At 52.0% G+C, this 26790-nt stretch overlaps 11 protein-coding genes across 11 annotated transcripts; 7 read left to right on the top strand and 4 right to left on the bottom strand.

Moving 5' to 3' along the window:
• Positions 1 to 104: 104 nt before the first annotated feature.
• Positions 105 to 7646, top strand: Z519_07789 (uncharacterized protein; the record flags this gene model as incomplete). Its single annotated transcript, XM_016765519.1, has 2 exons — positions 105 to 234; positions 286 to 7646. 2 exons carry the CDS (start codon positions 105 to 107, stop codon positions 7644 to 7646), a joined length of 7491 nt encoding a protein of 2496 aa, XP_016618488.1.
• An 863-nt stretch (positions 7647 to 8509) lies between these two features.
• Positions 8510 to 9646, bottom strand: Z519_07790 (3-deoxy-7-phosphoheptulonate synthase; the record flags this gene model as incomplete). Its single annotated transcript, XM_016765520.1, has 1 exon — positions 8510 to 9646. The coding sequence occupies one exon, from the start codon at positions 9644 to 9646 to the stop codon at positions 8510 to 8512; it is 1137 nt and encodes a 378-aa protein (XP_016618489.1).
• A 992-nt stretch (positions 9647 to 10638) lies between these two features.
• Z519_07791 (uncharacterized protein) lies at positions 10639 to 11526 on the top strand (the record flags this gene model as incomplete). Its single annotated transcript, XM_016765521.1, has 1 exon — positions 10639 to 11526. The coding sequence occupies one exon, from the start codon at positions 10639 to 10641 to the stop codon at positions 11524 to 11526; it is 888 nt and encodes a 295-aa protein (XP_016618490.1).
• A 356-nt stretch (positions 11527 to 11882) lies between these two features.
• On the bottom strand, positions 11883 to 12905 carry Z519_07792 (uncharacterized protein; the record flags this gene model as incomplete). Its single annotated transcript, XM_016765522.1, has 1 exon — positions 11883 to 12905. The coding sequence occupies one exon, from the start codon at positions 12903 to 12905 to the stop codon at positions 11883 to 11885; it is 1023 nt and encodes a 340-aa protein (XP_016618491.1).
• Positions 12906 to 13801: 896 nt separating this feature from the next.
• Z519_07793 (uncharacterized protein) lies at positions 13802 to 14677 on the top strand (the record flags this gene model as incomplete). The annotated part of the gene is made up of 1 exon (XM_016765523.1): positions 13802 to 14677. One exon carries the CDS (start codon positions 13802 to 13804, stop codon positions 14675 to 14677), a length of 876 nt encoding a protein of 291 aa, XP_016618492.1.
• Positions 14678 to 15194: 517 nt separating this feature from the next.
• Z519_07794 (uncharacterized protein) lies at positions 15195 to 16505 on the top strand (the record flags this gene model as incomplete). Its single annotated transcript, XM_016765524.1, has 2 exons — positions 15195 to 15335; positions 15393 to 16505. 2 exons carry the CDS (start codon positions 15195 to 15197, stop codon positions 16503 to 16505), a joined length of 1254 nt encoding a protein of 417 aa, XP_016618493.1.
• Positions 16506 to 17089: 584 nt separating this feature from the next.
• Positions 17090 to 18576, top strand: Z519_07795 (uncharacterized protein; the record flags this gene model as incomplete). The annotated part of the gene is made up of 2 exons (XM_016765525.1): positions 17090 to 17607; positions 17655 to 18576. The coding sequence occupies 2 exons, from the start codon at positions 17090 to 17092 to the stop codon at positions 18574 to 18576; spliced, it is 1440 nt and encodes a 479-aa protein (XP_016618494.1).
• A 1127-nt stretch (positions 18577 to 19703) lies between these two features.
• Positions 19704 to 20108, top strand: Z519_07796 (uncharacterized protein; the record flags this gene model as incomplete). Its single annotated transcript, XM_016765526.1, has 1 exon — positions 19704 to 20108. The coding sequence occupies one exon, from the start codon at positions 19704 to 19706 to the stop codon at positions 20106 to 20108; it is 405 nt and encodes a 134-aa protein (XP_016618495.1).
• Positions 20109 to 22105: 1997 nt separating this feature from the next.
• On the top strand, positions 22106 to 23005 carry Z519_07797 (uncharacterized protein; the record flags this gene model as incomplete). The annotated part of the gene is made up of 1 exon (XM_016765527.1): positions 22106 to 23005. The coding sequence occupies one exon, from the start codon at positions 22106 to 22108 to the stop codon at positions 23003 to 23005; it is 900 nt and encodes a 299-aa protein (XP_016618496.1).
• A 698-nt stretch (positions 23006 to 23703) lies between these two features.
• Z519_07798 (uncharacterized protein) lies at positions 23704 to 24060 on the bottom strand (the record flags this gene model as incomplete). The annotated part of the gene is made up of 1 exon (XM_016765528.1): positions 23704 to 24060. The coding sequence occupies one exon, from the start codon at positions 24058 to 24060 to the stop codon at positions 23704 to 23706; it is 357 nt and encodes a 118-aa protein (XP_016618497.1).
• Positions 24061 to 25609: 1549 nt separating this feature from the next.
• Z519_07799 (uncharacterized protein) lies at positions 25610 to 26729 on the bottom strand (the record flags this gene model as incomplete). Its single annotated transcript, XM_016765529.1, has 3 exons — positions 25610 to 26395; positions 26500 to 26515; positions 26563 to 26729. The coding sequence occupies 3 exons, from the start codon at positions 26727 to 26729 to the stop codon at positions 25610 to 25612; spliced, it is 969 nt and encodes a 322-aa protein (XP_016618498.1).
• Positions 26730 to 26790: the final 61 nt, after the last annotated feature.

Consider the following 26790-nt stretch of genomic DNA (forward strand, 5'->3'; position numbering starts at 1 on the left):
AGGCGAACACTTCGTCCTCCCACAACCTTCACAAAGGATCCACGCGACGTCTCTATTCCTGAACCCGCGCCCAGAGGTCATCCTGCAGACCATGGTTCTGCATCATGGCGTCGTCGCAAGGTCCGGGTCCAGACCCCAGCGAGCGCATCTTCGTTGATCTACGAAGCAAGAATGACGAAGTCAAGAACAAGGCTGCAGCAGAGCTGCGGGACTTGATCACATTACTCTCAAGAGGTTAGGCCTCATCCTATGCATCCTTCTGATGTACTGACTTTATTTCCAAAGAATGGTCCCCCGAACGATTCAGCGCTTTCTACGACAGAGTTACTACCCGCATCAGCAACCTCATCGTCCAGGCCCCAGACCCCAGTGACAAGGTCGGAGGAGTCTTAGCCTTGGATCGACTCATAGACTGCGAGGCAATTGATCCTGCTCAGAAAGCTTCAAAATATTCCAACTACCTGCGGGCAGCTTTGAAGAGCAATGACTACAGTGTACTGGATGCGGCCAGCCGAGCGCTGGGCCATCTAGCTCGACCAGGAGGAGCATACACAGCAGAGCTTGTGGAAGCCGAAATGACATCGGCTTTCGAATGGTTACAACCGGAAAGCAAGCAAGAAAGCCGTAAACTGGCTGCCGTACTTCTCATCCGCGAACTGGCCAAGAACTCACCTACCCTTGTGTACGGCTTCATTCCCCAGATTTTCGAACTGATCTGGAATGCCCTGCGAGACCCCAAAGACCTCATAAGGCGAATCGCCGCTCAGTCTGTCAGCGCATGTTTTGGTGTGATGGTTGCAAGAGACACTCAGTTCCAGAATCATTGGTTTGCCAAAATATACTCCAAGACCCTTGAGGGTTTCCGACCCAACACGTCGGTTGACGAGACTCTGGGCTCTCTTCTGATCCTGAACGAACTGCTACAGCAAGGGAACATGTTCATGCACGACTTTTACAGAAATGCGTGCGAAATTGTGCTGCGGCTAAAGGACCACCGTGACCCAAGGATCCGCACCCAGATTGTACAGATCATTCCGGTCCTGGCGGAATACGCCCCTCTCGAATTCATCAATAACTACCTACACAAATTCATGATCTACCTCCAAGCGCAACTCAAGCGGGAGAAGGAACGCAACCAGGCGTTCATCGCCATTGGCCAGATAGCCGATGCAGTCGGTAGTGCCATTGCACAATATCTTGATGGTATCATTCTTTACATCCGTGAATCACTGAGTGCGAAGACTAAGAATCGAGCGGCGGTTGATGAGGGCCCGATGTTCAAGTGCATCAGCATGCTTGCTGGAGCGGTCGGCCAAACACTTAGCAAGTATATGGAGGCTCTGCTTGATCCGATCTTCGCTTGTGGTCTCACCGAACCCATGGAACAAGCCCTCGAAGACATGGCGCACCACATCCCACCAATCAGAGCGACTATTCAGGACAAACTGTTGGACCTCCTGAGTTTGATACTGGTTCGCACTCCTTACAGGCCGCTGGGATGCCCGCCGAATACTTCCCCTCCGCTTCCGTCGTTTGCGAAAGACTACGGTGGCATGCCAGCTGAGCACAAGGACTACGAGATTACCCTGGCTCTTAAGACCTTGGGAAAGTTCGATTTCTCAGGCCATATACTTAACGAGTTTGTCAGAGACGTCACACTTCGCTATGCCACCAACGACAACCCGGAAATCCGGCGCGCAGCTGCACTCACCTGCTGCCAATTGTTCATGCAAGACCCTATCCTACATCAGACCAGCAACAACGCCATTCAAGTTGTTGGTGAGGTGGTGGACAAACTATTGACAGTCGCAGTTGGTGACCCCGATGCTGACATTCGAGTTACTGTCCTTCGAGCCCTAGATAGGAAATTCGACAAGCATTTGGCCCGGCCAGAGAACATACGCTGTCTTTTCCTGGCTGTCAATGACGAGGTTTTTGCAGTTCGCGAGGCTGCCATCGAAATTATTGGCAGGTTGACCACAGTAAATCCGGCTTATGTATTTCCACCTCTGCGGAAGCTGTTGGTCAACCTACTCACCGGACTTGGCTACTCCAATACAGCAAAGCAAAAGGAAGAGAGTGCCCGCCTCATCAGCTTATTTGTTTCCAACGCCACCTCTCTAGTCAGGACCTACGTGGAAGCTATGGTGTCTGCTCTTCTACCAAAAGCCACCGACCCCAATCCAGGCGTCGCTTCGACAACCATCAAGGCGCTTGGAGATCTTACTTCTGTTGGCGGAGATGAAATGGCTCACCACATTCCAGAGCTTATGCCAATTATCATTGACGCCCTCCAAGATCTTGGTTCACACGAGAAGCGTGAAGCGGCCATGAAGACCCTACGTTCCCTTGCCATCAATTCGCAATATGTGATCGATCCGTATCTGGACTATCCCGAACTTCTTGGAATCCTGATCAACATAATCAAAACAGAAGCCCATGAGGAACTAAGGACGGATGCCATCAAGTTAGTTGGTGTCTTGGGAGCTCTGGATCCCTACAAGTACCAACAGCTGAATGAATCTGTTGCGGAGAAGCAGAGCAAGGCCGAGACACAACCGGTGTCCGATGTCGCGTTGATCATGCAAGGCTTGACGCCGTCAAACGAGGAATTCTATCCGACAGTCGTGATCAACACGCTTATGCAAACCATACTCGCCGACCATACGCTCGTCCAGTATCACAGTGCAGTGATCGATGCGGTTGTTACTATTTTCAAGACTATTGGCATGAAGTGTGTACCGTTTCTGGGTCAAATAATCCCAGGGTTTCTCGGTGTCATTCGCAGCTCCCCTCCCCCTCGTCTGGAGTCATATTTCAACCAGCTTGCGGTCCTTGTCAATATTGTGCGTCAACATATCCGTGCTTTCTTGCCCGAAATCATTGAGGTCATTAGAGAATTCTGGAACGTATCGAGACAGGTCCAATCCACGATCTTATCTTTGATCGAGGCGATCTCCAAGTCTTTGGAAGGCGAATTTCGCAGATACCTGGCCGGACTCCTACCGCTCATGCTAGGGGTGATTGAAAACGACACAGATCTCAGGAGGGAGTCATCTATCCGCATTCTGCACACTTTTCTGGTCTTTGGAGCTAGTGGAGAAGAATACATGCACATGATTGTACCGGCAATTGTTGGCATATTCGAGAATCCGGCTGCACCTCCCAACGCACGTAAGGCAGCAATTGACACCCTGGGGAAATTGTCCCGGACTGTCAATGTCACGGACTTTGCGTCGCTGATGATTCATCCATTGGCAAAGATACTCTCTTCTCCTGAAAAAGTAGTGACAAATTCTTCTGAGCGGTCACTGAAGTCCGCTGCGCTAGATTGCATCTGTGCACTGATCTATCATCTCGGACAGGATTTTGTGCACTATTTGCCTCTTATCGAACGGTCTACAAAGGCTGGCCAGATAAATTCTGAGAGATTCCAAAAGTTGATTGAGAATTTCAAGAGCGGCAAGGCTCTGCCTGTTGACTTTTACCCGGAGGAACAATATGGAGCGACTGCGGAAGACACAACTTACTCCAACATCACCTCGATGAGGCTTCCAGTCAATCAGCAACACTTAAAGAGTGCTTGGGATACCTCTCAGAAATCAACGAAGGAGGATTGGCAGGAGTGGATGCGACGCTTTAGTGTCGAACTATTGAAAGAGTCTCCATCACATGCTCTGCGGGCTTGCGCAAGTCTGGCTGGTGTTTATCAGCCATTGGCCAAATATCTTTTCAATTCCGCTTTTGTCTCGTGCTGGACCGAGTTATATGACCAGTACCAGGAACAGCTTATCCAGTCGTTTGAGAAAGCTCTTATCTCTCCGAATATTCCCCCGGACATTTTACAGACCCTGCTTAATTTGGCCGAGTTCATGGAACACGATGACAAATCTCTTGCAATCGATCTTCGAACACTAGGACGATACGCTGCCAAATGTCATGCATTCGCGAAAGCATTACATTACAAGGAACTTGAGTTTGAGCAGGATCAAAATAGCCAGAGTGTTGAAGCTCTGATCAGCATCAACAACCAACTCCAACAATCCGACGCTGCTATTGGCATTCTCCGAAGAGCGCAGGTCTTCGGCGAAGTCGAATTAAAGGAGGCATGGTTTGAGAAGCTGCAGCGATGGGAGGAAGCTTTGGCTGCATATCAGAAGCGAGAGAAGATTGAACCCGACAATTTTGACGTCATCATGGGGAAAATGAGGTGTCTGCACGCTCTGGGCGAATGGAAAATGCTGTCAGAGATCGCACAAGAGCATTGGAACAGCGCCTCGACAGAGAATCGCAAGAATATGTCTGCCCTAGCTGCAGCGGCGGCTTGGGGCAGAGGCGAGTGGGACTTGATGGACAACTACATCAGCGTCATGAAAGAGAGCTCACCCGACCGAGCATTCTTCGGTGCAATCCTCGCCATTCAACGCAACAACTTCGTGGAGGCTCGCAATTTTATCATCCGGGCTCAAGATGGTGTCAATTCAGAGATCGCCGCAACCATCGGCGAATCTTATAATCGTGCTTACAGCGTGGTGGTTAGAGCACAAATGCTTGCAGAGCTCGAGGAGATCATCCTTTTCAAGCAAAGCGAGGGCAACATTGAGAAGCAGAATGCAATGAAAGTATTGTGGAATAAGAGACTCCTCGGATGTCAATCCAATGTGGAGGTCTGGCAACGAATGCTCAAGGTTAGGGCCCTTGTTCTCACCCCTTCAGAGAATCCGGATATCTGGATCAAGTTTGCAAACCTCTGTCGGAAGTCCGAACGTATCGGTTTGGCCGAACGATCACTGGCCTCCTTGGGAGGTAGTGGCAATCTTGCTGCTACAGGTCCTGGCGCAGCACCACCCCCGGTTGCCTATGCTCGTCTCAAGTTCACTTGGGCGACGGGAAATCAACAACAAGCATTGACCTACTTGCGTGACTTCACAACCCGGCTCGCCGACGAATACCAACAAGCAAACACTGCTCTGGCAAGTGGTGCACACAACGACAGAATTAACAACATGAATGGTCTTGATATGAATGGACATGACACGATAGCTCAGAGAAGAAGAAACGAGGACTTGGAGAAATATGCGAAGCTCCTGGCAAAGTGCTACCTTCGTCAAGGAGAATGGCAGTCCTACCTTCTGAGGGGCGATTGGACAGGTCCACGAGCTCAGGAACCTGTGCGAGATATCCTCAACTCCTACCAATTGGCAACAGAATACAACGGGTCATGGTATAAAGCATGGCATGCTTATGCACTAGCGAACTTTGAAGTCGTTACTTCTATGGCATCCTATACCGATCAGGATAAAGTGCGCAACCTTCCCGAGCACGTTATCCAGAACCATGTTGTTCCAGCCATCGGAGGTTTCTTCAGGTCAATTGCTCTGTCAAAAACAAGCTCGCTTCAAGACACACTCCGTCTGTTGACGCTTTGGTTTGCTCATGGCGGCCATAGCGAAGTCAACCAAGTGGTAATCGAGGGTTTTGCTTCTGTCAGCATTGATACCTGGTTGGAAGTTATTCCCCAATTGATCGCTAGAATCAATCAGCCAAACGCGAGAGTGCGAGCTGCCGTGCACAGACTACTGGCGGAAGTTGGTAAAGCACATCCTCAAGCACTCGTTTACCCATTGACGGTGGCAATGAAATCATCGGTAGCGCGGCGAGCTAATTCAGCAACCCAAATCATGGATAGTATGAGAACACACAGCCCTCGACTTGTCGAGCAAGCAGATCTGGTCAGCCATGAACTTATCAGAGTCGCAGTGCTTTGGCATGAACTTTGGCATGAGGGCCTGGAGGAGGCATCTCGCTTGTACTTTGGTGATCATGATGTGGAGGGAATGCTTGCAACCCTAGCTCCACTCCACGAGCTCCTTGATCGAGGCGCCGAAACCCTCAGAGAAGTGTCATTTGCTCAAGCGTTTGGCCACGATCTTGCGGAAGCGAGGGCTTTCTGCAACGCTTTTCGCCGATCAAAAGAAATCGGGGACCTCAATCAAGCTTGGGATTTGTACTATGCGGTATTCAGAAAGATCGCGAGACAGCTCCCACAGCTGATGAGCCTCGACCTCAAATACGTGTCTCCTCGACTAAAGGATGCGCATGATCTTGACCTGGCCGTTCCTGGTACCTACCAGTCCGGCAAGCCCATCATTAGGATTGTGAGCTTTGATCATGTCCTGACAGTGATACCCTCCAAACAAAGGCCCAGAAAGATGACACTCAAAGGATCAGATGGCGCGTCTTACGCATTCCTCCTCAAGGGTCATGAAGATATCCGACAGGATGAGCGTGTAATGCAGCTATTTGGCCTCGTCAATACTCTGCTTAACAACGACACCGAATCCTTCAAAAGACACCTTAACATTCAACGCTTCCCAGCTATCCCCCTATCTCAGAACTCCGGGCTGCTTGGATGGGTGCCGAATTCTGATACTCTTCACAATTTGGTCAAGGAGTATCGCGAGTCAAGGCGCATCTTACTGAACATCGAGCACAGGATTATGCTGCAAATGGCACCAGACTACGATAACCTCACGCTCATGCAGAAGGTGGAAGTTTTCGGATACGCCATGGACAACACCACCGGCAAAGACCTATACCGCGTCCTCTGGCTTAAATCAAAGAGTTCTGAGGCCTGGCTTGATCGACGAACGAACTACACCCGCTCACTAGCTGTAATGTCAATGGTTGGCTATATCTTGGGCCTTGGAGACCGTCATCCGTCAAATCTCATGCTTGATCGCATCACTGGCAAGATCATCCACATTGACTTTGGTGACTGTTTCGAAGTTGCCATGCATCGGGAAAAATATCCAGAAAGAGTTCCCTTCCGACTTACACGAATGCTCACCTTCGCCATGGAAGTCAGCAATATCGAAGGTTCGTTCCGCATCACGTGCGAAAATGTCATGCGCGTGATCCGCGAGAACAAGGAGTCAATCCTTGCAGTGCTTGAAGCCTTCATCCACGACCCCTTGCTTAATTGGCGTCTCAACACTCGAGAGTCTCCCCCAAGACCCCACTTCCGTTCCGAACGGAGACAGAGCATAATCGACGCGCCTGGTGCGCAGGGAGGAGACTACGATCGCAGCCCCATGGAGAGTGCGAATAACCCGGCTGCGATGATGAATGCCCAGGGACAGAGTCATGTTGGCGCACCACCAGGCCGTCGACATCGACGCAGCAGTGTTCTTGACCCGGCGATGGTAGGCGGAAGTGTCCTCGACAAGGCAATGGACAACAGTGCTGCGGCCCAGGAAGCCAAGGAGGTACAAAATGCTCGAGCATTGCAAGTCCTTGCCCGCGTGAAAGAGAAATTGACCGGACGCGACTTCAAGCCTGCCGCACCCGGGACAGCCTCGTACGCAGTTGCAACGGCTCTTCGCGCGGACGTCAACGGGCTTGGTCTCGAGTCGCTCATGAACGTGAATGGTGGGGCGATGAACAATTTAACCAACGGCGCAATCGGGGCCATAGACATGCAGGCGCACGGGACACAAGTCTCCATTGCGGGAAGGGCGCCGGAGACGACCATGGCGGGGATCGGTGGGTTGGGTGTTGCGGAGCAGGTGGATCGCTTGATTCTGCAGGCGACGAATGTGGAGAATTTGTGTCAGCATTATATTGGGTGGTGCTCGTTTTGGTGATTTGAGGAATTATCACCAGGCGCGGGGGGGAGGGGGGGCATTGCTTTTTTTGAACTAACGCCCATATCGCTACGAGAGATTATGGCCACTTCTTGTATGTCTGGGCCTTGTTTACAAGGCGACAAACTATCTAGAGACAGGAGAGCGGAATGCAATGGACAAACGGCTCCATGCTGGCTTGGACAAGGGCAAGGGAAGAAAATCACCGATCGAACTGCTACATCTACCTCATCTTACCTTACCGTGAGATGGCTCTGGGCCTTGCTCAAATGTGTGCATAGCATTGCATCGCATAGCGTGACAAAAGCACGGCCCAGACAGTCACCGCACAGAGAGAGGGGGGGCCCTTTTGGCACATAATGCATGATGGAAGCTAAACAGACTGTCACTGCATGTCGTCGACAATCCCGCGACCGTGTTTATCTCATACGAGTCAAGCCGACTAGGATCGTGTAAGATCAAATCGTCACAATATCATTACTGCATAGAAACATATATCGTGGATAACATAGAAGACGCCGTGGCCTTGACTGGGTTTGACGTCGCTCCTGGAACCATGAGATTTTCTCACATGCATTTTCATTTCCATTTTGCTTTTGTTGATTTTTTGGGGGGCTTTGTCGTTGTCTACTGCTTGGTCCTTTTTGTCCCCGCCAGCTCGCTCCATGCTTTTCTAGATCGTATGCACATGTTTTATCCCAACAACGCCGCACATGAAGAGAGGAATGTATATTTCGAACGCAACAAATCCCGACGCCCACATGTTGAATTCTTCCTAATGCTTTTTTCAGTCAAAAGCATAGACGAAAAGAGTCGCGTGGACGAGTACAACATGAAACATATGGCTCCCTAACTTTGCAGGTCTAGTGGTGCCCATTCGATACGCCGTTCGTGCCGTTCTGGTGGGTCTTCCTGACTTGTCTCCTCGCCCTTACCGCCTCGGCCAACTGCTCCAAGACCTCGACCGTCGTCTCCCAATCGATACACGCATCCGTAATGCTGACCCCCTTTTGCAGGCTTTGAAGACCCCCTTCGGGGGGAACCTTTTGATTCCCTTCGTTGATGTTCGATTCAATCATGACCGCCACGATCGCGTCTTCTCCCTGCCTTAGCTGTTCGCCTATAGCTCGAGCAACTAAAGGTTGATTCTTATGGTTCTTCTTCGAGTTGCCGTGGGAGCAGTCGATCATCATAACTTCTCTTTGGCCCTTGGATTTCAATGCGGAGCGAGCTGCCTTTACGGATTCGGCGTCGTAGTTCGTGCCCTTTGAGCCGCCGCGGAGGATCACGAAACCATCTTCGTTCCCGGATGTTTTTGTTATGGCAGCCAACCCTTGTTTTGTGACGCCCATGAAGTAGTGTTTTGCGGCGGCAGCTCCTACGGCGTCGATAGCCACGGAAAGGGAACCATCTGTACCGTTCTTGAAACCCATAGGGAAGGAGAGACCAGAAGCGAGTTCTCTGTGCAGCTGAGACTCGGTTGTTCGGGCCCCGATGGCACCTAGAGAGATTAAGTCGGCAAGAAACTGCGGGGATATAGTGTCGAGCATTTCGCTCGCAATGGGCATGCCCATTGACGTGAGGTCGGCGTAGAGCTGTCTCGAGACACGGAGGCCTTTGTTGATTTTGTAGGATTCATCAATGTCAGGGTCGTTGATGAGGCCTTTCCAGCCCACGGTGGTGCGGGGCTTTTCTAGATATGCACGCATGATGATGCATAGATCCGCGGAGAGCTTTTCGGAGAGCTCTTTCAGACGACCAGCATATTCAAGGGCTGTTGCAGGATCGTGGATCGAACAGGGTCCGACCATGACAAGTAGTCTGTCGTCCCGCTGGTGGATGATATCTTTGCATTCTCGACGACCCTTGGCGACAGTCTCGCTGGAGGTCTGAGACGCAGGTATCTCGGCTTGCAGGAGGGCGGGAGGGATCAGAGGGTCATAACCAAGGACTCGAACATCCTCGCCGGACATGGGAGCAGCAGCGTCGACAGCGGGCATTTTGAGAGAAGAACAAGCGGAAAGGTCAGTGGCGAAAGAGAAGAGAAGACAAGAGATGACAGGGCGAGGGGAGGGAAGGGAAGGGTATGAAAGAACGAGGAGAGACGAAAAAGAAAGGAAGGTAAGGTATAGCTACTTTTTTGAGCGGGAACCGCAGTCACAGTCACCTCAGTCAATAGCATGATTCACAAGGGCGACGTGCTGAGGAAAATTTTGGGCGGCGGGCGGAAAGCGCAGGGAGGGAGGAGGGGCAGCCCAGCCAAAGAGCGCAAAGGGATTGAGAAAGCGGTGTGACTCGCGGTACTGGAGAATTATTTCTCCGCGATTCCGCCGGGGTGCGCTAGTGTCATCGCCAAGTCACTAGCCTGCTGCCACTAGTACTCGTGCACGTGAGCCTCTAAGTGCCGAGTGTGCCAAGCGCCACAAAGGTGGCGAGGGCGATGACGTAGTATCAGGGCGGCTCCCGTGGCTTCGTTCGTGGCTTCGTTCGTGGCTTCGTTCGTGGCTTCCTCTCCAGTCTCGGCACATCTACCCTCTGCCTAGTACTTGGTACCTCGGACTCCCCTTTCATCAACGACAATTCCTCCCTTTTCACCCCATCCCTCCACATATGTACCAGTATCTCCCTCTTACCAACTCAGCCGCCTCCTTATACAAACACCCCAGAGATCTGACTCGTGCGGAACGCTGACTTGCCGAACACCTCGATCTGAGACCGGCCATTCGCCTTGGTCGCAGGCGCGCGCTCTGGTTGGTCCTCTCTCAAATTGTCCTTGTTTCACCTACGCAAAGTCGTCAAGCACCCCGACACTGCCACGGTTTGATCGACTCTCCTTGCACACGGGGCCATGACTTGCATTTCGACGCTGGAAACATAAGAACACCCCTCTAATCACACCACAGCCGCTCTTCATTCCACGTCCGCTCCGTCAAAATCGATGTCCAGTCTTGGTCTGTGTCCCAGGCAGCCGACCAACGCCGATCCCTCTGCTATGGCCGACGTCGACACCTGTGCTTTCCATTTCAACATCTCAACTCCCCCCTTCAAACGGAAACGACCGTCTGACCATCTGGAGGACGACAGTCGCTTCTTTGCCCGCGACGCCAAACGACGATCCACTTCGACGCACTGTTTACCCATCCGCTTATCGCCCTCCTCGCGACCACATGTCTCGGTTCCTCCCGCTTCTTACGCCCTCTTCACTTCGATATATCAGCAACCTCCGACTCCGGTCGACACCTCGGATGACGATGAGAGTTCCGGTCAGCCATTGAACGAGACCGGAGATCAGTGGTCGGCTGCGAAGAACGACTCGCAGCTCGGCAACGACAATAGCACGTCGTTAGGCAAGGCCCGATTTGGCGATCCCATTGATGTCGATATGGATCTAACCATGGCTCCAACCATGGCTCCTCCGGTCGCCCAGCCGAGGATACGACGCGCTCGATCCAACGATATTATCCCTCCTGAACGCGACTCCAATTTTCTTAGTGCCATGGACAGCATTGCTCGGGAAAGAGTCCCGACACCCATCAGCGGCCATTTTGACAACCGCGTCGGTGATCTGCCCAGCATCCCGCGCCACCAGTTTCCTCCGCTACGTACGACTCTTAGTCCGATGATCGAGCAGGAGTCGTGGATCACTCGAGACGGTCTGCCGAGCCCTGTTGAGGACCAAGACATGGACACCGCAATGATGATGGATCGAGATGAACCAGCCACCCAAGTGCATGTTCCCGCCGGGAAATATGGATTGGATGGAAACACGAGTCCTTCGGGTCGAACAAGGACGGCGAGACTTCATATGGGATATCTCAGTGATTGTGAGAAATGCATTCAGAAAGTGCCGGGCCATTACAGCCATATTATATGGACTTGACGGGGCATGCAGAAGCGTATCGGTGTTTGGGGCTGCTATGGGCTGCATGATTTTGACGAGCAATGAGAACAAAGATTGAACGAGATGCATGACGATCACGCTTTTGGTGGGTTGCTAGATTACAAGGATTCACTTGTTGCGGCTGAGTATTTGCAAAGTCAGCATGAGCTTGCAAGCAACACAGACCAGCGCATTGCCTGTTTTAGACGATAGGTTTTTGATTCGAGAGTTTTGCGCGGCTCCCTCTGCACACGTGGGGCGCGCCGTCTTCAATAGCTGTACAAATGACATGTCTGAGACGGCCTGCCATATCAGGCATCAATTCCTTTACAGACCACCCTCCCATTTCCGCGCATCTATGACTTGCTGTTGCCTCCCCTAATCCAACTTAACCAACTTCTTCCTCCTTCTGTTGAAGCTCCAGCAACACTGCCCACCACGTTGCTGGCCATAACATCCAGCGGCCCTCCCACAGTTGCCGGTTTGGCGCCAAGGTCCTTTTCGCCTCGTCCGGTCTCATCTTCCACTTTTCTCGCGATATACTCGACCTTGTTTGCGGGCACAGGGCGTCCCTTTGAATCGATGCCTATCCCCTGGACACCACTCGGCGCAACTCGAACGGCTTCCACCGCGGGAGTCCCTGTTGGAACAGGTCGTACTTCGCCTTCAATCCAGCCTTCCTCGTCTGCCTTGATGCCCCCCTGTTTCCACGCGGCTCTGGCTTCCCTCCGACTCTTCTCCTCAGCCGTCTCCTCCCCCATTGTCCCCTTTGCCATCTGTCCACCCACAAAGCCCTTCAGCTTGCTCCAATAGCCTTCCTGCTTCTTCCTCTCTACTTCCTTCATCCTCGCCGCCTCTATCTCCTGGCCGGCACGCTCCTGCTCCAGCAAATGCAACTGCTCCGCGTTCGCTTCGCCCTTTAGGAAAGCCCTCCTAGCTTCATCCAGCCTGTTCAATTCCCTCTCGACCCACGCCCGCTTTTGTCTTCTCGAGTGCGCGATGAGCGAGATTGTGCCGTATGCGGTCACGCAGACCGCTAGGCCGGAGAAGATTATCAGGCCGTACGCGGTAATGCGGTGAGCACGATCGGCAATGACTCGACCGCTCGAGATCAGGCGGTCAAGAGGGGAGGAAATTGCGGATGTTTTTGCAGCTTCGTGCGCGGCACGGAGACGGGCAACTCTTTCCATTGGTGTCTCGTTCGAAGAGGGTGCTTTGTGGGAAGAAGGAGGTTGTGGAGGTGAGGGGGAGGAGGACGGAGCTGGAGAGGATGTGTTCCTCCCTGCGGGACGAGAGGCGGGTTGATAAGTGAATGTGGTAGCATGGGGTGTTGTAGAGGTGAAGCGAGTAAAGGTGTCGGATGCCGGCCGTCGCGACATTTTAGGGATGAATGCTTTCATTATTTCTTCCACAGGTTCAGGGAGAGAAAAAAGGGCGAGGAGGAATCCTCTGATGTTACAGAGTTGGCATGCAAAAGTTTTCGTCCAGAATGGGTTGGTATTGTACAAGAAATAGCAGAGGAAACTAAACCCGAGGGCACCGAAGCCGCAAGTGGTGGACAAGAGGTGGTTTTGACGATGCCCGCTCTGCAGTTACTTTTGATGTCTATTGAATGGAATTATTACAATGGAAAATGAAGCTTCGAAAAGAGAAGCGAGCATCGCATGACGGCGACACGGCGACACGGCGACACGCTGACACGGGATTGGATTACGGAGGTCGTCCAATCACGATTGGTATTATTTCAGCGATCCACTTTTCCCCTTTTCCTTGCAAACTGTTAACACACACACACACACACACATATACCTCATACAGAGACAAACACACAAACAGTACACAGAGAGTGTGCCACCCTACACCTTACTTTAGACCATATCATGGTAGCATAGCTAGCCTTCCCCGTCCGCTTTCAAGGGGTGTTGCTGCCTGCAACGACAACAGCCCATGGGCACCACCAGTGGCGGCTTGCTGAACCCCAAATACTCTACACAGGTTCATATTTCAGACAACAGATCCTGTTTATGAATGAGTATTTGTGAAATGATTCAGGTCCAAGCTTGCTCAAGTAATAATTAATGACATATAACTTCCCTTTGACACGTACAACATATAGCGCTGATCAAGAGGTGAAGCCTTGCCAAGACGCGAGGCTGCCGTTTGCCGAGACATCTGGCTTCTTGATTCTGCCTCCTCGACCTTGATCCTTCCACCCTCCATGTATTCCTTCATTGGGACTTTGTCACATTCCTTTTTATCGTGGCCTAAGGCCGACATGGATGGTCAGCGGAATCCTGAGCTCCAGCGTGTGCTAGCAGCACTGAATAGCTTTTCACAACACCAGCTACACCAACACCAGCACCAGCACCAGCAACCATCTCCATTTGGACCCGGCTCCTACAACAACCAGGCGTCTTTTGGCACGAACTCGCACGCCCCAAACTTTGCCATCCCTGGCCTGGGCTTGCTACCAACAACTCTCCATGAGAAAACCATCTCTCCACCAGCCATCCAGAGCCAACAAGAATTAACTTCAACCTCGTCCCAACCACAAAGTGGGATTTCAACACCACGCCTCCCGGAGAATCTGCGCAGCAAGACTGCCACTCCTAGTATCAATGTCCCCGACGCATCGGCCATCACCACCTGGCCAGCAGCGCTGAAACACGTCTCGCGCCATCTCGTCCACAACGAGCAAGTGGCAAACAGAATCAAGCACTTGATCAACGAACAGCATAAGCATGAGCGGCAGTGGTGGGCAGGACGTGAAGCTATTATTGCGAGGCGGCAGGGAAGGTCCGGGACGTCACAGCAGGTCTCGGCGATATTGAAATCCCTTGGTGCGAAGGAAGTGGCACCCGCGCCCCCACCAACAGCTTCATTGTCAGATGAACAGAAGAAATCGGACCAAGCAGAGTTAGATGCTTATGATAAGAAAGTCTATGCTGGTTTGTTGGCCATGACGGCAGATTTTGACAGGCAGTTGCGAGCTTTGGGTGTGCCATTTTATGCCATTAAGCATGAATTGGTCATTTTGGAAGATGGCCCTGAGAAACAGGCTGGTGCAAACAAGGGGAAGATTGACAAAGGAGAGTTGAGGGAGTTGCAGAAAAGGATGTGTCAGACTTTGGAGGATTTGTTTGGGGACTGACGGATGGTTACAGTGGCTGGTAGGACCGGCGCGATACATTCAGACTGCTGGTCATGGTTTGGTGTCATACCGGTGCACGGCAGCCAGTTTGAAGTCTAGAAACACTCTACCCCCCTTCGAGTGTATCCCGTTGAGACGACTTGGTGGGCATGCCAAAACGGAAGATGTTGGTCTTCAGGCACAAGGACAAAGCCGGGGACGGTGGCGCAGACCGTGTCTAGAAATCTCAAGAAACTGGTGACGATGAAAAGATAACACATCAGGACGGGCTTGTCTGTGAAAACATGTCGTTACCTGGCAGATTGCCGCCAATGCCTGGACTACAGACCACCTCTCAACCTCAGTACGTGATGCACACGATGGTGGAGTTGCTGATGGGCGTGGAAAGAAACATTTGTTGCCAATTTGCAAATTCTCGGATTCGTCGTCGCAATCTCAACTTCCATCCAACACTTCATCTCGCCTCCAAATCGTCCCAAATTCGTCGTCAGGTTCCACGCCATCGACTGCGTCAACCATGGGCGCATTACTACGATACCTCACCACCACCGAGGGCTGCGACCTGGTCATAATCTGTCGCGGAGAGTTCTTCTTTGTCCACAAAGCCATCATCGCTGCGCACTGCCCGGTGTTGGGGGAGGAAGCATGCAAGTCAACGGTAACTTCTATCCACACCAGTGGTCTCTCCTTTCCTCCGTCCTAACAAGTAAACCAGTTCCTTGGTGGTGAGGCGTATACTCTGGATGCCATCTCTCCAGATGTCTTACGCAAAGTCCTCACTTTCATGTACACTGGCGACATTCCTGAGACCTTCCAGAGCTCCCTCGCCGCTTCAGCCAAACTTCCTCTCAACGAAAAGTTTCCCGCGACTGACGCGTTCCTCGTCACTCTCACTGTCAACGCAAAGCCGACTACTGTCAACCTCAACGACGGTTCGTCAAAGACGGTTGACACTATGGCCAACCCCGACAAATGGGCAATCTTGATGGCAAAGCAGGCCTTGATGAAGGATCCCTATGATACGCTTCCATGCAAGAATTCGGACGAAGTCTTCCTCGAACTAAATATATACCTCGTGGCGAAGCAGCTGGAGATCAATCCCTTGGAGAAGGTCGCCATGCGAAAAATCGTTGCTTGGTTTGAGAACGAACTCCGTGCAGGATTGCCACTGTCCGAGGACTTCCATGTCTGGGCAGGCTACATTCTTAGAGCGTACGAAGCCTTTACAAAATCTTTTTTCGGTCTCTGTGCGGCACACCTTCCTGTTGTGGAGAAAGACAGTATTCTGACATCTTTGCTTGAGAAACGTAACCCAAATCTCTGGGAGATGATGACCTGCGTCCGTAGCCAGTGGCAAAAAGAACTTGCAGAGCAGTGGCATGAGTTGCAAAAGAGCAAGGAGCAGATTGTGGACCTGAAGACTATCGCCAAGCAGCAGATGGCTGCAGCGGCCGGCCTCGAGAAGGCATATCAAACGAAAACGGAGACTTTGGAGAAGTCGCTGTCGCTAGCCGAGGGCAGGAGAGAGGCTGCACAAACAATGGTCCAACAGCTCGAAAAGCTCACGCGATCCTTACAGGATGACCTGTTGAAAGAGAAAGCACATACACTACGATTGAAGGAGAACAATGGCCAGAAACAGAAGAAGCTTCAGACAAACGGCTCTTCCGTCCAAAAACTCCAGAAGGAAGTTGAGGATTTGAAGAGATTGGTCATTAACAAAGAACAGGCGTTGGAACAATCGAAAGCGGCCAACCATAAAGTCAAACAAGAGCTTCGGCAGGAGAGAGACCGGCTTCGCACTGAATTTGCGGAGTTAAAGAAATGAGTCAATGGCACGGGAGGACGTGGCGGCTGTCGCTGGGAATACTACTTCCGCGTCGAGCAGGAACGACATGCATGCAGCGGCATTCCATGCAGGCTTTACAATCGTCGCCGGGCGTGGAGCGGGAAAGACAAATGAGGATGTGAGCATTTGACGAAGGATGATATCGAAAGACGTCAATAAGGCAACCCTCGCTGTTTACAAGAAGAGGCCCATCCTGTTTGATCGAAAAGGGATGTGCAAGTGCGGAGGGTCCAGCTGGGAGAGTGTATGATTCACGACAAGAGATGTCGCGACACCACCAGGAGCTGATGAAGGCTTCATTTCATATGACAGTTGTTGTTTGCTGTTGTTTGACCATACCCGTGAGCTTCCAACATGAACCTTCGTTCCTCGAGGATGAATGGCATAGAGCAAGTCGCAGATGCCAGCGTCTGCACGCACCTGCTCTTTTAAACTTCATGCTGCAGGGTCCTCGGATTACGACTTTCTCTTCGTTCACGTTCATTGCCGACACGAGCCCTCGATCAGGCACGTCGTCTTCCTGACACCTGCCTCCAGTCTCCTCCTTCATGAGCATTGCCAGCATGGATGTTACGGGGGGTACCATCAGCCACATTGACACTTCTGCCCACTCTTCGTTCGGCCAGTCTAACGCTGCATCCTCCTCCGCTGAAGAAACGGCCGGTTTACGCAGTCTTGCAATTCAAGCAGAAGCACTCTCGAGCAGTCTTAATAAGCTCCGCCTGCACTGTGGACACGAGAGCACCTCGTTGGATATCGCCAACGCCACCGAAGAACTTAAACTCCTTATGGGGGAGCTCAACAGTCTCGATTCCGCAGTCAAAGTCAACAAGGAGCTATATACTGAGGCCTTTGGCGAAGATCTAGGCGAGATTCGTGCCCATCTCGGGGGTATCTTCGAAGATATTGCCGACTGCTGCAAAGAGATGCAAAAGGCTGATGGCCCGAACACCAGTGCAGTGGGTTGGTTGACCAAGAAGAGATACGTTCGCAAGCTGCAGAAACACCTCGAAGTTAACAAGACGACTCTGATTGTCATGCGTACAGTCCTGCATCATGGCAAGGAGTATGGCACTCACAAGTTCGTTTCATCCAGCTTGAAGCAGCTGCGGAACTGACCTTCTCCAGTTCGCCCGGGCGCCTGGCCGAGTCCTCACCGCACACCTTGCAAGAAGACCTTGCCATTCTCGAAACTGTCTTTGCCAGCAGGAACGCCATCAAGGACCTTCAAAGTCTTGCCAAAAAGCCCCATGACCACTCTTCTTCGACTTCGTCAACGGGAACCAGCGACACCATGCCATCTTTCCAACCAGGTGCACATGGCCGAAACCTGTCCTCGGCAACAGGTGTCGATGTTCCAGCAATGGGAGACGTTCTTCCAGCTCGTATTGCGGATGGGAAAACGAAGAAACAGGATGCACTAGCCCGAAGGTTCTCTCGCCGCGGTGTCCGCCTGGCCGTTCACAGCTCCATCATGGACACTAACGCTCATGATGTTCCTATCTCTCTCCGGAAGAAATGGATTCACCAGGTTCAACTTCGACATGATCCTGACCATGCGGACGCAGGCATCCAGTCTATTGCTCAGCTGAGCAAGATCTCTGAAGTCAATTCCAGCCCTGGCCCGGATGAGGAACCGGCGAAGTCAATCAGCCTTACAAGCCTCACCACACCGGAGCATATGAAGGGCAGGGAGTCTGGCCGAGCTAGCAGCGCAGCTTCATCCACGTCGGGTCTTTCAAATGCTCCAAGGAGAAGCTCCTCACTGATAAATTCGCCCCTGGGCAGAAAGCTCGGAAACATCATTGCTCGACTTTCCCGCGGTAGCACCGACCAACGCGGAATAGTTGATGGAGAGTGTGCTGAATCAAGAGAGCAAGTGGATCAACACGAGAATGAGAGCTCGAAGCAAGCGGACAAGGAAAAGAAAGAAGCCACGGTGGTCAAGAAGGACATGTCTGCAAAGGAGAAGCCGGGATGGTCGTATCGTTTGACAAGGCCATTCGTGAAGCCGGAGCTAACCACACCTGATTTCGAACGAGGGTTCTGAGGAAAATCAACGCCAGGAAGGATGGTTTTGCAAGTGCAGTTATCCAACAGAGAGGAAACTTCTGATGTCGGGAAGATATGGTATATGGCTTTGCATCAATATTGGTCCAGCGGCGATGGAAAGAGAAGGGTCATGACGGATACTTGCTCGCTTATAGGGAGGCCAGAGAGCGTGTTTAAAAACTGCTCGAGGACGCAATATTCCTTGATATTACCTACAATTAGTAGTAGATTGTGAGAGACGAAAGACTGTCGCCGTTCATAATAATACGCAGCTGTATTAGCTGGGTAGTATAGCACTTAGCATTTCAGAGCATTACACTGTTTGAAAGTTCGAGCGAAAATGGAAGCCGGGGAGTGGGTGTACTCTGTGTAATATTCCTCGGTGCTCTGGACGTGGCGAGAGAACAAGGCTGAAGACCTACCAAGAACTCAGGGGCGGGGTTTAACACTCGCACTCATACGAGGTACTTGGCACGGAGTTAGTTACCTCCCTGCCAATCCAGCTCGCTGTGTATCGACCCCTTTCACCGCATCCGAAGTGTCAGTCAGTCAGTCAGTCAAATAGAGGTCGTTTCCCTCGAGTCACCAACAGTATACCCACCAAATCAAGTACGCAACTACCGCTGCCCCGGCAAACTGAATATTGGGGCCCACTTCTCCCACAAGATATTGCCCGCATAGACCGTTTTGCATGCTTTCGTACGACGTCGTCGGCTCTTCTCTAGAAACGAAGCAAACAAGCACTCAATCAATCCCCCTGCCGGCCGGGTGGGAGGGAATGTATCAATGGACCTTGTTAATAAAAATCTGGCCTCTTCTTTCTTTGGGGGCTTTTCGTTTTCGTTTCCCTGGAGCCTGGTAGAGGCTAATGAGTTGTATTTAACGCACGCTCGCTCCTTGGCTATGAAGTATTGTACACGGGAACAACGTGCTTACTTGTTTACTTACTTATCTGCTTACTTACATTTATACATACATATATACGTATTCCTTGAAATATCAGTCACGGCGACACTACGTCGATCTATCCGGCGTCGACTGACACTATCTTTACTCAGCACTTACGCTTTCCCCACCAAATTCTGCGAACCATCTATTGCAGCTGCCGATACCAAAAAGCTCATAATGCTACGTCGATTTCTAGCTTTTCGGCTCGCAAAGCCTAGACTGGAAGCATCTCCTCGTATCGTCGACGTGTCGCGACTCCGCATCGATGGGTTTGCGATGTGTAGTCATGGCCTTGACGACGACGGGGTGGACGACGAGGAAGATGGTGATTGGTTTATTGTATCTAATGATGACGACGATGACGATGATTACCTCGGCGGTGCTAGGTATGGTGGCATCGATGGCGGCCGTGGGTGGGAGATTGTCAAGTGTCAAGAAATGATATGCGAACTGCCGCACACGGAGAGTTCTGCGGACGCGGACGTGCACGCAGACTTACGTGCCCCCTACGAGGACGAGGACACGAGGATGAGGAGGAGATCCTGTTACAGATCCAGGCCCAGGGTAGAGAAGGGCTCCTAGCCGCTCCCCGAGAAGAAAGTCCTATCGACGAAAAGAACTGTCTGTCACCGAAGCAGAGACCAAGACCACGGCTGGCGCCAGGATGCGAGGGGCAGCTTTCTCGGTGAGATGAGTCTTAATGCGTTCGGGGTTTCGCAGCGGGCCAAAAGGTGGCGACGGCCGCGGCAGGTGAAGTTGAATTCATCACTTTGCCACAGACCCATGACACCTGCCTGTGACATGCTCTCTATGGTGGTGTTTCACCATTCGTTTGCGAGAAATACAAACCCCGACGGTTAGCTAGAATGACGGACATGAGAAGGTGGACAGGACGGGGCATGCGTATGCGAACAGAGATATTCCTCTAGGTCTAGAGAGAGAGAAGTCTTCCTGGCTATCTCACACTGCCATATTTCGAAACTCAACACTTGGCGGCATACCTTGACTCCCAGAATTGCTACAGCAACCGATCAGTCACGTTCAGAAACGTGAATGAACTCCGGCATAGTAGCATTAGTAGCATCAACTGCAGCAGGTGGCAGATAACAATGCATGACGTCTTTCGGCAGCTGGGCGAACAAGTTGCCATACTGTCCTCTGCGACCGAATCGGTGCTTGGTCTGATCAGGGGCATAATAAACAGTGCTCTCGACCGTCTTGGAGAGGCATCCAAAGACCACCAGAAGCAATCCCGCGATCGGCCAATGACAACAGTTTCGTCGAGGTCGAGGTCTTACGTGGCAGGTGTCCATATGACGCCGACGACGCCGACGACGACGACGACTGGCAGGTCATCTCTGTCTTCGAATAGATCGAGGCACAGATCGCGCCAAAGCCGACAATTCCACGGGAAGATGACTGGATGGTCTGCAGCTTAAACGAAGTTGGCTCCCTGTCTGTGATCAACCGTCAGGAGCCACCAACAGCGCGGCCAGAGACACAACCACAAACTATACCATCGCCGGCCACGTTTATCCACCTTCGTGACAAGGAGACACGGCTTGCTGAGCAAAACCTCCGAGAGCAGGTCCGAAGTTCGACGATGGCAACACGGACAGGAGTCGGAGCTTCAGTGTTTCCGATGCCAATGGAAAAGATGATGAGAGTGGTGATCCTGACATTGGCGACCACATCGATTGCCAGGAATAGGATGACGAGCACACACGCAACGTCCAGATGCTCTCCACATTACCATACTGCGTCTCTTCGGAGAGCCTAGAGCTGGAGTAGAACAGGGCCGCTGTAGCGAAGAGTGTATCTTCATTAACCACAGGTAAGGGGCGTCAGCTCCAGCTTCACGGGAAATCATCGAATATGCTGCCCAGGAACGTGCTGTAGGTCAATCTCTCGAGCATCGCCGCGGGCCTCTCAGGATGAAGTGGGAACGCAAACGCTGCCTGAATGGGAAACGGAGAGAAATTCTTCAATGTGCTGCTGTAGTCGGTTGCAAGTTTCTGTTTGCAAAATAGCTGGCCAGGATCGGTAGATGCTTTAGACCACATCTTTCAAATTCTTCCAAGCTTCAAAATGCTGCTTATGTTCACTACGATTGACTGACACCTGCCACGTAAACCGAGGACAGTGCAGCCGTGACCAGATGAGAGAGAGGAAAATCCCAGTCAATGAGAAATTTGCTCCGGCAAACGAATGGAAAAATCACGGAAATGGTGATATTTCTTAGTCTCCCGTTTGAACCTGAATGTTTTGTGCTGGCGGCGGAGTCGATACAAACGCAGGCGGCGACTTTTAAGAGCGTCTCTGCTCACCTGTCTTGGGTTTTCTCCCCTTATATCTAGTATAAGGGGCCAAAGAACTTACTCGTGTTCAAAACAACTTTTCAAGGCAATACTCCAGAAGATTGACCAGACTGCCTGCGCAAGCTCAGCAGAATCATACCTGGATACCGCATCTTCTCCTCGTCAACGACACACCGCCACGGGCGATTCGAACTCAAGCACACAGACACCGTCTTCCTTCCCGACTGGATCTCGGGCCCAGTCATGAACTCGGCAAAAAAGATGTCCGGCCTCGACATGAATCTTTATAATGCCGAAGAAGATGACCGGCCATACCCTTCTGATTCCGACCAGATAGATATCCATGGTGGTCCTCCACACCTGCCGTCACAGGTCGGCGACGAAACATTCGACGTGGAAGATGAGCCTGGCGCAGGAGTCGAGAATGTTGGTGCCAGTACTTACGGAGAATGGGAAGTGGTGCCCCAAGATCCAGACTGGGACATGGTTCCCCACGACGAGGGCCTCGATTCACGGCAGGCCTTTAAACGAGAGGCGCCACTAAAAGCAAATTGGGTCGTGTGTGAGAAGGGAAGGAATGGGGAAGTGCAAATGTTCGAGGTTTCTCAGTCGAAACACACAGATGTGTCGTCAGCGTCGACCGAGAACAGCGATCTGAAGTCAGTCTCTTCCCCTGATTTCGGCGAGGGCGCCACTACGCCAATTGGGATGCGAGTGTCCGCAAGGCCCGACCCAGAGGATGCATCACAGATGACACGAGAAAGGAACTCTGATACTCTAGTGTTAGAAAGCCAAACCCCGCCGTCGAGTCAAACCTCATCCAGGCTGGGCCCGTCGAATCCAGCCCCATTGAGACGGTCCGATGAGCGACTTCGTCCTGAGATGAAAGTCCGGTCACGCCAGTTGAAATCGACTCCGGCGCGAGCTGGGGCTCGAAAAGATGGCAGCGGGAATGCACCGCAATCAGTCCCGACCCGCATTTCGACCGGTCACATCGCCAGGCCGAATCCCAACCATAATCCCAATAAGACCCGACCATTTTCACCCGATGAAAAAGAGCTGCCATTCCCAGCTCCAAAAGCAGCCGCTGTCGCGGCCCAGGATTCCAGACGACAAAGGCATTGTCAAATCGCCGACCAGCTGCGGATGCAGGCTGACTAGGAGCACGTCGCACTTATAGCCAAGCAGCAGAGGATGGACGAGAGGTTGCAGCGCACGGAATGTGCTCTGCCTAATTGGTACGGCCTCCCCTCATGGACGGCCTCCACACTTTTATTAGTCTTTTCAGGTGCGTGGGTCGATTTTTTCGTGCTTGAGCAGGGAATGTGACTCGAAACGGGGTAGCAGCAGGCTTGTGGCTTGTGGCTTTCAGAGCTGAGGACAGATGATGAAGCTCCAAGGCGATCAAGGGCAGAACCGAACATTGGACTCTGAATAGAGGTTGCATATCTGCAGGGGACTTGTTCATTTCCCCCAGAACGCCAGATATCAGCCAGGATTTCTTCTGACATATTCAGCTTGCGTGCACGAAACGAAACCATGGGAAGAAGTGACAACATGATAAGAACATCTCTTCCTTCTTTCTTTATTGACATCTAATTCTCATTATTTTGGATTCTTCCTCTGTTGACCGACACCGTGCATGAGGGTGTACATGATTCGTAAAACGCCTGGGTTATGCCGGGGTGTACCAGAGGCGCCCAGTCCAGGCACACCGCAGTATCTATCCACATATTAAGACAGGTGACAGAAGAAGCAAAAGAAAGAAAAAACAACAACTTTCAGCCCAAAGAAATTCCTCCCATAGGATGGCTGATCCAACAAGGTTCCACCATATCGAGAAGGAGAAGACGAGGACATCACCACATGCCATAGTTCTGTCCTGGGAAGGGCCCGCAAACGCCACCAGCGATGGTCTGCGGCGGCCCAACGTCGACATAGCCGCCCGCGGCCGGCAAGACGACCACGGCTCCGTCCACGCCAAAGAAGGCACAGGACGCGCCCGCCGAGGTCTGGATGTGCGAAATGCTCAGCGGGTTGTCGGTGGGGAACCACTCGCTGTTCGCGGGGATTTGCAAGGTGTATTGGGCGTCTGCCGCCCCGATGAATGTCGCCGATACTGTCGTGGACGTTTGGCGCTTCTCGATGGGAGTGGCGCCGGCGAGGGAGGCGGCGAGGGGAAGCAGGGACAGGAGTGCTGTTGTGAAGGAAACCATTGCAACAGCGAGTTTGGTATGTAATATATATGTAGATAGAGGTGGATTGGAGTTGGGTTTGGTTGATGGGTTTTCGGATGTGGATGGTCTGTTTGTTGAAGCTGGCGATGAAGACGATGGTGCTGCTGCGCCGACGAACACAACACACTTACCTGGGAGCCCCCTTGGGTAGTTATATCTACCTTTCCGGCCATCTCGTAACCCAGGGCGTCTGTTCGAGAGTGGCTGATTTTTTGATATCCCACAGTTGCGAGGGTTGCGAGGGAGAAGGGCTGTTGGGCTGCTAGGCTTAGAAGGAAGGAATTGGGGCGGAGGCGGCTCGCTAGGTCGTTTCGCTTGCATCCAGATGAAGGGTAAAGCGGACACACGTATGACAGTCTGTCGATAAGCGCGCTCGTATCTGACTGGCGGCACGAGACGGCGAGAGGCGCAGCCAACAGGTGATGACCACAATCTGAGTGTTTTCGGTTCGTGGGTGTGTAAGAAGCGAAGATATTTCGAGGGGGCCGGAATTGGTGCGGATGATGGAATCCCTGGGATTTGGGTGAATTGGGCCGCCCGCCAGAATCCACAAACATTGGTGGCCAGCCTTACGACTGCCGTGTCTATTTTGGCATCCAAGTCTCACGGTGATGGGAAGAGGCGTCGTTGGTTGGTTGTATCCCTTCAGCCTGATCATTCTGGTGGGCTAGGGAAGAGAGAGAATGTGCCCGGCCTTGCTCGAGCGGCACTTGAGGCTGGCATACATGTGCTCCCAGGTGAAGACAAAAATGGATGACAGTCTGCCACTGTGCTTAACAATGGGAGGGTGCTGGGACGGAACTACTGGCAAAGAAATGACATCCTTTACTGGCAGTGAAGCTGTCTCTATCCTAATAACAGCTACCACGGACTTCGCGGTTGAAGCCGCTGTGCCAGAATGTGCCACTTTTCTTCAGGCCGGCTCGCCCTTTCACCTTATCTAGAACCGTAATATTCATGAGACATCTGAGGCAACTGGGCCCTTGATCTGTTTGGGCCCTTAGTAGAACATGCGAAGCTGAGAACGTCAGCTCCCATGATCAACTCGAACAGTGGATACCACAGAGTGACCATCCTCCCATCAGAACCCCGATTTGAGCCATGTCCCTGGTTGTCAGACTGTGCTTCGCGCAGGCGACTGATATCATCGAACATGTCATTGGCTATCCTTGACATAGGAACGACTGGCCATGATGCGGCGCTTCCGCATCTGCATCTGTATCTGCGTCTGATGAAAATGGATGCGTAACATTTTCTGCCATGGATAAGTGCTTGTTTGTCCGGCGATGAAGTAAGACACCTTGTTGACCGATTTGTCGAATTCCGAAGATTGTGTATCCAGAAACATTGTGGCCAATTCGCAGGTTGGTTCACGGAGGTCAGAACCAGAGATCCGTCTGTGCTCGTGTGACGAGTCGCTTTCCCCGAATCATTTCTGCAACAGATTCTGCGGACGTCTAGGGCAGTTGAGGGTCGGTCAGAGGCTTCCGGAAATTCCCCCAACCGTGTTTGACAGATGGACAGAAGGTCAATCCCTCTTGCCCAAATTGCTGGTGTATCCGCCGTACCCTCCGTAGCCAGAGCTTCTGGCCATGCCATTTCCGACGTTGCCACCGAGGATCCCGTTACTATATATCCCACTTCTCCCACTCTTCCTCCTTTCGTAAACGAGCATTGCCATCGCCCCCACGCCAGCACTGGCAGCCAAAGCGAAGAAGCTCAGCAATGAAAACCCTATGCTGTGATCCGTGACTTTGAGGACAGGCCGCCCAATCATGCCAGGTAAGACTGCTCCGTCTATCCAGCCGACATTGAAAGTCAGGGCCAATGGCTCGTTGCGCACAATTTTGGCACCCTCACTAGGTGCGGAGGATGAAGTATTAGGGAGGGAATATGCTGTTGAAGCAATCAGGTATGACTGCTGCGAGGAAGCTTTTGCTGAATCCGGGTCCTGGGACATGTGGAAGAGGGCATTGATGTTCGTGTGTAGATGTAGATGACTTAGTTGTAGAGTTCCCTGTAACGCAATCGTAAAGGGAGTCCAGAGGCCGTTGTCCGGTCCCATTCCGCTGGACTCAGGGAGCGACGGTGTAATTCCAAGGTCTTCTTGCGTCAAGGGAAAGGAAGGGACGCGACAGGTCAGTGGTACATCGCTGTGGACAAAGAACTCGAGTAGGTGATAGAGTTCGTCAGGCAAGGAATCGATCGTGCAGGTCTGCGTTTGGGGCTCGTTGTACTTGAATGACAAGGGTTGACCAGTTTCGTTGCACGTAGGAAACGGTATATATTGTAGATTCCCATGGTCATCAGTGATCTAGTTGCATCTCCCCATAAGTATCCATGGACGGGATGATAGAAGCCACGGTTGCCGCTCGAGGAATCGTAGCACCCATCTTTTTCGTGGTCAATACAACTCACATGCTCGCCAGTATCGCTGGAGTCGTAAGTAGCAGTACAACTAGCCCATGGATCAACACTCACATGGTTCTGTTCAGGCAGCTGACGGGTATCAGCTCCCCCTTGGAGTAGCCTCTGCGATTGGGGGCTCGGTTCAGCAACGTCGTCTCGTCGGCGGCGCTTACCGAAGCGGACAGGGATAAATAAAACACAAAGAGCGCATTCAAATACACAGATACATGACGCAACATGGTTGAGGTCCGCCCGCGCTCATCAAAGCAATGTAAACCGGTCAATGGGATAAGATCTTGG

Source organism: Cladophialophora bantiana (assembly GCF_000835475.1).
Source record: "Cladophialophora bantiana CBS 173.52 unplaced genomic scaffold supercont1.11, whole genome shotgun sequence".
Taxonomy (NCBI): domain Eukaryota; kingdom Fungi; phylum Ascomycota; class Eurotiomycetes; order Chaetothyriales; family Herpotrichiellaceae; genus Cladophialophora; species Cladophialophora bantiana.